Source organism: Melampsora larici-populina (genome assembly GCF_000204055.1).
Source record: "Melampsora larici-populina 98AG31 unplaced genomic scaffold MELLAscaffold_145, whole genome shotgun sequence".
Taxonomy (NCBI): domain Eukaryota; kingdom Fungi; phylum Basidiomycota; class Pucciniomycetes; order Pucciniales; family Melampsoraceae; genus Melampsora; species Melampsora laricis-populina.
Window position 1 is genome coordinate 1 of NW_006768909.1, and position 11,341 is coordinate 11,341.

The 11,341-nt window shown below is 38.7% G+C and overlaps 1 protein-coding gene across 1 annotated transcript; it reads left to right on the plus strand.

Moving 5' to 3' along the window:
• Positions 1-4,393: 4,393 nt before the first annotated feature.
• On the plus strand, positions 4,394-8,305 carry MELLADRAFT_85351 (uncharacterized protein; the record flags this gene model as incomplete). Its single annotated transcript, XM_007419225.1, has 9 exons — positions 4,394-4,754; positions 4,831-4,890; positions 4,968-5,531; positions 5,600-5,944; positions 6,236-6,711; positions 6,783-6,951; positions 7,036-7,482; positions 7,582-8,019; positions 8,088-8,305. The coding sequence occupies 9 exons, from the start codon at positions 4,394-4,396 to the stop codon at positions 8,303-8,305; spliced, it is 3,078 nt and encodes a 1,025-aa protein (XP_007419287.1).
• Between the last annotated feature and the right edge of the window lie 3,036 nt (positions 8,306-11,341).

The following is an 11,341-nucleotide window of genomic DNA, read 5'->3' on the forward strand; positions in this document are numbered from 1 at the left end:
AAAAAGAAAGGGAAGAGAAAAAAGAAGAAAAAAAAAAAAAAAAAAAGAGGGGGAATCGAACGTTGCTCCAGAGGAGGCAGCTGATGCTGCTGGTCACTTAGAGGATCCCTTATCGAAGAGGTGGACAGCTACTTGTAATCGATTGACTCCTAGTTTAGCTCAACGGATTAAAGTAAACCATCTCATTCATTCATTCTTTCTTTCCAAAAGTTAATGATAACCTTGGTTTTGTTGATGTGATTTCTTTTTTTTTTTTGGTTTTTTTGGGGGGTATAGGAGGAATTGAATGCATTTAAAATGGACGAAATGGAAGTTCATCATTCTTCGAGAGTTCATACTCATTTCTTTGTGGTTTGTTTTTTTCTTGTCTCTTTTTCTCTTACCAATAGGTTTAAGTTTTGTGAAAACTGATGTGTTGATGGGGTTCTTTTTTTTGGGGGGGTGGAAATTGGATTGGTTGAAAACTTTTTAGTAATTATAAACCCTTTGATCAAAATTTGGAACCAAAAAAAAATTCATTCATTTATTCATAAACTTAAAAGAAACTTGATTTTCTTTTTTCTTTTTTTTTTCTTCGAATTTGATTGGATTTTTTTTATTTTATAAGTTGGTTTTTCATGTTTTTTTTTCTTTTCTATATTTTAGAACACTTGAAGAAAGAATGAATGAAAATTGACAAAAGAGAGAAAAAAAAAATCACTTATTTATTTATTCAAGCTTACTGATTTTTATGACGTTCGTTTCCGTTTAAGAATAACGAAAAAGATCTCTTACTTTCTGATTTGGGTTTCTTTCTTTCATTTTTGTCTTGATTTTTTTTTCGGTTCTTTTTTTTTTGATCAACTCGATTCTGGAAACACTATTTCTCTATCTCTTTCTCTCTTCTTTCTTTTTTTCATCTCAAATTTGGCTCTTCTCTCTCTCTCTTTCTCTTAGTTTACACATTTTATTTTCTTATGGACTTTTCTGGTTTACAACTTTTCTTTCTTTTTATCTTTCTCTTTGTTGATTTTGGTTGATTTTTGTTTGATATACATCTTGTGATTTTTCATTATATATAGGTTTTATTTATTTATTTATTTTGGCTTTTTCTTTTCTGACTTTTTTTTTAGATTTTTTTCTTTTTTTTGGTTTTTTTTTTTAGATTTTTTTTATTTATTGATATTTTTTTTATTTACACCAAAAAAAAATTAAACTTGATCATCTAAATTCCCACAAAAGAAAGTAACCTTCAAGAAAGAAAAATTGATGGGAAATCAATTCTTTTTATGAAAAATGAATGAATGAATGAATGTTTATTTTAACTTTGGAATTGAAACTGGTTTTTGTGTTTTAGATTAGAGTTATATATAAATACAACCAATAGATTTAAATGAAAGAAAATAAGATATTTTAGAAAAATGATCAGTTTGGATTTTTTTTTCTTTTTGACTTTTATTCTTTTTTGGGGAGTTTTGGTTTTTTTTTTGCTTTATTTTTTTTTTGGTTTTCTTTTTTTGTGGTTTGAATGTACATGATTTATTTTGAGATAATGAGAATGAGATTGAATTATGAGCTTATTGGTTGATGAAGAAAGAGAAGAAGAAAGAAAAAAGAGAAAGAAAAAGAAAAAGAGGAAGAAGAAAGAGACAGAGTCTTTAAAATGAAATAGATTTGATTACAGAAGTTTTGAAAATTGTTGATCACAAGTTATTTTGTTGAGCTAGGTACATAAGCCGCCTACCCAATCCTGGTAGTGTTGAGTGATTTGAATTGGATTTGGGATTGGTGCCAAAACAAAGCCAGATTCAGAAAAAAAAAGTCAGAAGTGGCTGTGGACAATTACGGTACTCAAAGTTGAGTATAGTTGTATATGGTTTTTGGTATATAGTTTTCTCACGACTATATACAAGTATCTAAAACTATATTTTCGAGGGGTAGTTTTCCCTGCTTCCATGCCACGTGCTCTGTATACCCAAATTTTCCTATCCAAATTCATACCATGCCCCCTCAATTGTCTACAGTTCCAAACACATGCACCAATTTCAACCAATCTTTGCAACGTGCTTCAAGAAACCCCATCAACACCTTTAAATTCCACTGATGCCGTCTGGAGTCTTGCTCATCCGCTAAGCAGTTCTGGCGCAACCCCCATTCAAATTGTATTGCCTTATCCTGCACACCATCCTTTCATTGCTTCTGGCTCACCCCTTGTCTTCATGTATCCCACAAGTCAACATCTTCCAGCAGGCACTGCAGCTTCTCTTCCTTCAGCAATAGTCATGCCATCTTCTATATCATCAAACACTGCTGCAACTGCACCTACAAACCCTGATGCAACGGAAGAACCTGTGGATAAGCTTAAGAAAGGATGTGGAAGTCGAAAATCAAACAATCAACCTTCAACTTCTTCAATGAGCAAAAGCAAGAAGAAAACACCAACTTCTACAAATGCCACAACCAATTCAAAGAAAACACCAACTTCTACAAATGCTACAACCAATTCAACCAGTGCTGAAGATGGGGCAACTCAGAAACAAATTTCATGGCAGAAAGAATTAAATTCAGAAGGGAAAACAATGTTGGACTTGATAGTAGAATGGAGTTGTTTAACTTGAGGTGATCAAGAGTCCTCAGGTGACGAGCAGTGGATGTGTATGGATAGCATCAATACAATCTCAACTAACTACAACAGATATTGGATGGGCCTTCCAGGAAAGAAAGAATGTTCAAGGAGATGTGCTCTGTATCTTGGTGCAAGAGGTTTTGAAACACCCAAATGGGACGGTGTGAAACAGAAGGTTATTGTTTTATTTATGTACTAGCTTATTCACAAAAGATACGACACCAGATTACCCCTCCGGCCCCGACTGGTTTACTGGAGGGGTATTCCGGTGTCGTATCTTTTGTGAATAAGCTAGTACTTTGTCTTCTGGTATCCAAGTTTCTGACTTTTTTTATCTTTGCCGTTTTACTATTTAGATCAACATTTTGGAAGCCAAATTCAAAGAAGCTGAAAGATGGTGTAAGTCAACTGGTGAAGGGGGGGCGCTACAATCCAGCAGGGTGTTGAGATAGATATTGAGGCTCACTGAGCAAAGAGGACTTTGACCAAAGAGAAGGAGGAAGAAATCAGGATGTTGGCTGCAAATACTACTAAAGGTAAGTTAGATCTCCTTTTCTTCCCAAACTGTGTATCTTTGCTACATGATTTTCGTCCACAGGTCAAGAAGAATGCTTACTAAGTTGGTGCTCCTATTACGATGTCTTACTGCCTGTGATGGGGACCAGAGCCGGGAACAAGCCTTTATACGCCGCCAAATCTGGTCCTACCTCTCAAACACCTGCAAATCCGTCAAATGTACCATGTTGCCCTCAGTTCCAACAGTCTCAAACGCAGTTCAGCAATTGGGATCCTACTCAAAACCTAGATCTGGATCCAGAGCTGTTATCGCGTATTGAAGATGCTTTGGGAGAAACCGATGAAAGTCAATCAAAACACTTGCAAGCTATGGATTGCTCTGCCAGTTCTCAATCAACATCCAAATCCAAAGCCCAACCTTGTCCTAACCCAAGTCTTTTGAAAGAGAAACCAAGCAAAAACCCGGGAAGACCCTTGTCAGGTACATTAGGTGTCCTCAAGACCATTCAATCATTGTTACTTACTAAAGCCAATTACGAAGAGATGAAAAATTTCAACAAGGCAGCAAACAGCAGCAACCAACAGATGATGGAGGAAGCTGTATTGCCATTGAAGAGTATCATCAATCTTTTAGAAACTCGATTTTCAAAACCAAGTGAGAAACACACATTAGATGATGATGATTTATCAGTTGAAGCAATTGAGAAGAGGAAAGTGAAGAAGGCTGAACAGGACCCTGGAAAGCTCCTACCAATGTGTCTGACGAAAAAAGTCCTATTTTGGACTTGTTGGGCTTCAATCTATCTGACGAAACAGGTCCGAATTTGGTTTTTGGACCAAAATGCATCTGACCAAAAAAGTCCTGAAAGTACCCAAGCCCAGGGATGCTTGTGACGAAAAAGGTCCGGTTAGGAGGGGTTGAACAGCAGACCTGGCAGGTAACAACTCTTGGCACCAAGTTCCCACGACAGTGATGTATACCATTGCGCCACAGATTATATGATTCAAAGATCTGTCATAGCAGTTCATACCGTTTCATCAGAAATTATCACTTCTTTCCATACTTGTCTATACACAAACAGAAGAATAGCGAAAAATTGCAAATTTTTCACCATTCCATATATGGCATTTCTTCCTCAGCATTTTTTTTGATACAACTCTCAGACACAAATAGTTCTACATACTGCGCAATTTTTTTTCTCGATATACCTCCAAGACACTTCATATAATCAATATTGCTACTCGACCTCCATTTTATCACCAATACTCACAATGTCTGACAAATCTATTCATCAACCAGAAGTTGCTAAACTTATGGGCAAATTAATGCGACTTGCTCAAGGATGTCCAGCTCTACCAGTTGCTACCAAAGATGATAAATTATACATGGTCTATTGTGATCCACCACGGATGGATTCTAAGGACGAGGAAGACGGCATATGGATTACAGTTGACAGAAAGCTCACGGCAACATTTGGTATAGATGTCATCAAAAAGAATCTCATGCAAGGCTCTCTAGGAATTGAGTTGGCTTTGAAATATCTCAGCAGGGCCCGCGATCACCCAACCTGGACAGCCAATTCAGAGCATCTCCTCAAATACAAGATGGAGATGATCGCGCAGGAATTGATAAGTCAGTTTTCCCCATTTTTTTTATATGGAAAGACCGAGGTCTGATGAGATTTATAATGAAAAAATTATCACAGAAGCTGGAGCTTCTGATTTCCTTGAGGAAGGGCCGATATCCACTGATGAAGACAAAAATAAAGGTATGCATTGTCCTAGATCGTGTTACAAGCCTCCCACCATTGAGTGTAGGTTCATTTTATGATCTTCTTACACATAGCTAGGAAATCGAGTGATTGTATCTCAACAAACAAATCTCACGGCACATCAACGGTCATGAAACGTCGAGTTGTTTCGCAGCCTGATGTTGATCCTGAGGCCTGTCACAGTCAACCTAAAAAACCAGCTGCCAAACGCCATCAACTCGATACACCTGAATCCAAAGAAGATACGATAATCATATCTTCAGATGATGAAATGACCCAACCACATAAAAGTACTAGCAAAATTGTATCGGCTCCAAAAAAACCTCCACGTGTCTTCTCCCAAATTGAGAAGGTCAATCTTGTATTGTCAGACGATGAGGTCACTCAACCACACAACATCAGTAGCAATTTTGTATCAGTTCCGAAAAAATCTATATGGCGCTCTTCCAAAGTCGATAAGGCCAAAAAGGCTGTGAACGTCCTCAATAACTGTCCTTTATCTACACCTGATGCCCCTTGCAACCAATGCAAGATTGAGGTAAATTCAGCGGACAAGGAATTTCAATGTCATTGTGGTCAAAAGACAATAGTTTTACGTGGTGGGCGCACTGAGAAAGTGCTCAGTCATTGGAAGACTAGTCAGTCTTTTTTCTCTTTTCATATCCTCTTTCACCTCACTGATTATAATTACTGTATCAAATTACAGAGGCATGTACACAGAAGACATCTACATTACGTTCAAATGCGGTGTTGGTTGGATTTCTGGCTAAATCAGATGGAGACAAACAACAGGTCAAACGCGGCTTTGTTGAGATCAATTGCCCTGGTCTCACCGATGCTACATGGGATCGACCACAAGCAAAACACTCAATCCGATATTTTCTTGAACATACCTGTAGTATCTATCGGGGAAATAATCAACACCGCATATGCCAAGAGCTTTTTGGGAAGGATGCTAATGAAAAAACTCTTTCACCCGATGAAAAAGCTCGATTGATGACTACACTCGATGCTCGAGCAATATGGGAGGTCAAACGTCATGGAGCACGCAGTGCTATATATTCTCGAAGCTGCACAACAAACCTGCTGATAAAGAAAAACGAGAAAGTTCGAAATTGCTCAGAATGTGAATCTCTCAAAGGAGTCCGTAGCTTGATAAGTGCAGTCAATCATGAATATGCTGATGAGGATACTCTCAAATTTACAACCGATCAGCTCATGGAAACAGATGTACACCACGCAACATTTGTTCAGTTTAAAGATCTTCGGATCTGTAAAAGCACACTTGAGTCTTCACAGAATGGAGATTTTCGCGAGTTTCTACACCATGTTTCAATCTTAGCTGGCAAGGGTTTATTCAAAGATCGTGAAGCGGTTCAAGGGTTGTTCAAGAGTGTTGCTGTGCGAGCGGAGCGTGAGCTGGGGGGCAAGTCTCTCCGAGGAATGCGGGTCGATCCGTATCTAGACGACTGCCTCACGACTCTAGGAGCAATGAGTCGCAGTGCACTCAATCTTTTTAGCAAGACTTTTGCAGGTCGAACAGCCCAAAGTCAACGTATGATTGAGGCGAAAAGTGGAGGAAAGTTGGAACCCGAAATACATCCAGCCAACTTCCATCAAATCGCCAAGAACCTTCAAGAGTTGGGGTACGCTGGACCAATCTCAGCTGCTTCTGATCAGACAGTGTGTGTCAAGACACTGCGACATCATAATCAATGTCTAGTTGGTGCGGAGGGAGGCGACAAGCCATTTGAAAACGATGAAGAACTTAAGATACTTATGAAAGACATAGTTGACAATGACAAGTTATGTTCAAAGGTACATTTTTACTATGATTTGTACCTTATTTGTCCAAGACACTGACATAATATCTAATTCTCCATATCAAGATTCGAGCTTACACCATCCAGGTGCCGTTGCCAAATATTCCAACTTATGTAGTAGCTCTCATAGCTAGTTGTTCAAAGGAAGGAGCAAAAGATATCGCAGACGAGCATGCAGCTGTTATTGATCTGGCACACAGATCTGGAATCATGATCATTTCAATGGGAGCTGATGGTGCTGCCACTGAGATATCCGCTCAAAAAATCCTTGCTCAAAAGACTGATAAATATCTCACATATACAAAATCTAACTTACGAGTACATGTCAAAGTGCCTCTGTTTGGAAATCCTCCTCGCCCAGTTGTGGCTGTGCAGGATCCTAAGCATGCTAGAAAGACTGGAGCAAATCAACTTTTATCCGGTTCGCGCTTGCTTGTCATGGGAAAGTATACCATCACTATCCAACAGCTTGCAGAGATTCTCAAGATGCCCAATAGTCCTCTTCTAGCAAAGGATGTATTTGATAGTGATAAGCAAGATGATGGACGAGCTTTTCGAACTTTATCTGCACCTACTCTTTCCGCCTCGCTTTGCCTTGAATCATCTACAGGCTTGACAATTTTTCTCTTCATCACTGGCGAGTTGGTCGATTCTTGGTTGAGTAAGACTATGGGACACCGAGAGCGCATACGCTCTGCATGGACTGCCGGATTCTTCTTACGACGATGGAAAGGCTACCTTCAAAAACGCGAGAAAGAGACAAATGGTATCATGAGTTTTCATCTTAACTGCATCTCACACGCTAGTTACAAAATATTCTCCAGTCTGCCCGTTTCTCTTTTGGGTATGATCATATCGTATCGAGACTACTATCCAGACTATCCATTTTGTCCTTGGAAGCATGGAACTGAATCATGCGAACATGTATTTGGATGGATGCGAGTACTTTCACCTCGCTTCTCTGTCCTTGATGCTCGGTTCATGATGCCAAAGATTCATGCAGTGGTTAAAAGTGTAATGAGTGGCAAAATAAAGATTCCTCCTTCCAAACATATCCACTCCGGTTATCAATATGCTTTTGGCGACGAGGGAAGCTTAGAAACAATCAAACACCTTCGGACTTACCCAACTAATGCTGAGATCTCTGAGGATCTGACCATTGCCAATCAAATTGCAAATAGTCTAGCTCATTTAGCAGGGATGGGTCCATTAGATCCCAAAGATGATGACTTACCCGCTGAGGAGGATGATCTACCTTCTGATGATGAAGACCTTGGTCCATATATGACTGATAGTTCACCTGGTACGTGCATACGGGGTCTTGAGTACTGTAATATACTTGGTACTGACTTCAGCCTCTTATCAATTCAGACATATCAACATGCGCAACTAAAGACTACCGTGTTCATTACGCTTCCAAGGCTGGAGACTTTTCCGAGGAGGTTGCTTTTGCCAAGGCTGCAACATTAGCAAAAGAGCAGAATACACTTGATCTACTACTTGATCAGGTGCCTGAAAATTTCGAAACCAAAGCGATTCGGAATGCAGCCATGTCTATCAAAAACTTGATGAATCCATCTGGTATGTAGTTCCCACAGCTTCCTTGTCCGGAATCAATATGAGTAAGTGAGTTTCTGATGGGCGCACTTCAAAAAGACCAATCAGGTGCAAGTATAATCAATGAAAGGTATTTGAAGCTGGTTGAATCTGGAAAACTACATACCAAGAATCTCATTCACCTTCGAACTAAGCATGACAGTCAGGTTGCTCGCCACAAAGGGAACGAACGAGCTTTGACCAATCCTGACGACTTGAGACTGGAAAGGACAACTGTGGATGGCAAGATGAACCCAAGCGAGTGCTCCAAGGCTATCTCTGTATATATGAAGAGTTTTGTCAGCACACCAACTGGTGCAGCGCGTAGACACCAATGGAACATTGATGTCAAGCTGAATATTAGTGGTCTTGTGACAAACACATCTCACCACCGAGAAGTTGACTTGCAGCAGCTCTTTGATGGGGGATTGATTACAGTTGAAAATCCTATCGAGCCCGGCAAATTGCTCTTAGCAATCAAAAATCAAGTAAGTCTCACTTTTTGAGCGACTTCTTCTGCTCAGATGGTTGTCCTGTCCAATACTAACCAAATTGCTTTTGAAGCAAATGCTTTTATGTCGCACGGTGATTGTGTACGAGTATGTTTCAAAAAAACATGCTTTTGTAACAAGTGCAAGCTCAAGGAAAAAATTATCGCATGTGGGTGTTCAGGTCTTGACTTACAACCCAGCATGGCCTGTTGCGATGCCCACTTCTCATTTATACCCACACAGCTGGACATTCAGCCTTCTGGATGCAGTTGACATCATCTATGTGTTTAAACCTTCAAATGGTGCAAACTTCGCATCAGTTCTCAAAAGTGAGGGGAGTTATTCAGTCCGCTCAGTGGTTCGCGAGATGTTTCTAAGCATCAAGATGGATCAGTTGGTCAAGCAATACGAGGATGAATGACAACGTCAGCTGGCCACTAACCCAGCTGATAAAGAGGGGGCTTAGTAAATGTTGTACCTTGGTAGTTTTTTAAAACATACGTGTGGATGGCCCAGTTCACGCCCAGGAACTGGAAAAAATGAAATATCATGCTTCTTTATTGGGCTTTTGACCGATCCGGGCGACTTTTGGCCGGTCTTCGGGGCTTTTGGCCGGTCTTCGGGGCTTCGGACCGGTCCTCAGGGCCTTTTAGGTATCTGACGAAAAAGGTCCTATTTGGGATTTTTTTTAAAAAACCCAGCTTAGCCTGCTCCAAAGCTGGGAGACTTCTGACGAAAAAAGTCCTAATTTGGCTAAAATTTATTAATTTTCCAGAAAAAATTCAAAAAAAGTCCTAATTTTCGTCAGACACATTGGTAGGAGCTTTCCAGGGTCCTGGCTGAACAGGAAGAACTGGAGCTACTCAAATTGGAACATGAATTAGATCAAGAGCGTCGGGCCTTGTCTGAGTGCGAGGGATCGGGGTTGTCCAAATTGGAGCTGGCTAAAGAAAAGACCGATATGATTACCAAATTTTGCTCAGCTGGCCTTTCACTTCATGAGGCTCAAGAGATGGCTCAGAAGATTATTGATGGTCTGAAATAATGTGAATAACTTCATTTTTGTTTCCCCTTGATGATGAATAAAGAAATTTTCTATTAAATAGACTGAAGAAAGTCTATTATGTTTGCAAGGCAATAGCTGATTTGTATATATCTCTCAATATATATCTATTGATTTAGTCAATAAAATTGTTAATGACCATTTGATCACTTCAAATACAAATTTTTATCAGAAATTATGGAAAGCTTGAGACTTTAATTGGTCATCAGTCTTCTTGTGTGATGTGACTCAAAATACTTACTCTTATAGTGAAATGAATCAAAATATGTGTTGTCTATGTTGCCCCAATTGTGTCAAAGAAACATTTGAATTTCACACTTAATTTTATGAGTCTTGCTACTCATCAGAGAGACTCATCAAAGGTGTGTTAGATGTTATAGCCAAAATAACTTCAAGTGAATTTCACAATCAATCAAAAAATCAAACATTAGGCCAAACAATTACAATTCAATTTTAAGAGTTTTCATCTTAAACCACAAACAATTCCAAGATAACTGAGATAATTTGGAGAGATTTCATCTTAAACTACAAAAGATTCCAAGTAAACTGAGATTGGTTTCTATGCTCTTGATAATGCCTAAACTGTTGCAGGAGCTCATTTCTTCTTTGATATGATGTGTTTTGATCCTCATAGAGTGGCTCATCAAAGTTGCGTTCATCATGATATTCTTGATGGGGTTCCACATCGATCAATGATTCTTTGAATTTGATTGAAAAGTTATGCAGGATACAGCATACCTTACTCCAGGTAACAGCACGTTGTGCTGAAGGTACGTGTCAGCCCTCAAGCTTTTGCGGAGCAAAAGCCAGAAGAGCTTCAAAATAAAAATATATATAAATTACAAAAAAATATAACGTCACCTTGCGTCTAGTTTCAAAGACGACACAATAAAACATTCCTTAGTATTTTACATGCTATTTAAATAAAAGATATACACTTGCGTCTAAAGTGTAAAAAACGAAAGCAATAAAAAACGTAGATATGTGACTACCTTCGAACATAGAAGAGCAGTGACATAGCTTCAGTAACTAACACTACACAAAATATAATATTTTCTGGGCAGAAAATTAAATTATTGATACACAAAAATATTGAGAGGCCAGGAGAAGGGCAAAAAATAAATAAAAATATGCATCTTGTTCCCTGCGGTGAGAGCTTCACTCTCCATATTTTTCCATATTTTTACAGTCTGTATTGATAAGTGTACTAACAATAAACCTTCATAATCATCCAATTACAACCTGTAACAAGCACTGAAATTTGGCTCATTAGTGTTTAGAGAAACTTTTGATTTCTGAAAACACCTATAACTTTGTCAAATCTGCCTCAAACCACTCAATTTTAAGTGCATTAGAAAGCTGAACTCTTCACCTCGAACTTTCATAAGATCAAGAACTATGTAGCTAGTATGACAATCATTCTATGGATCTGTATGTACAAATGTATAAAAAAGAGTGATATCTTTTTTAGCAGA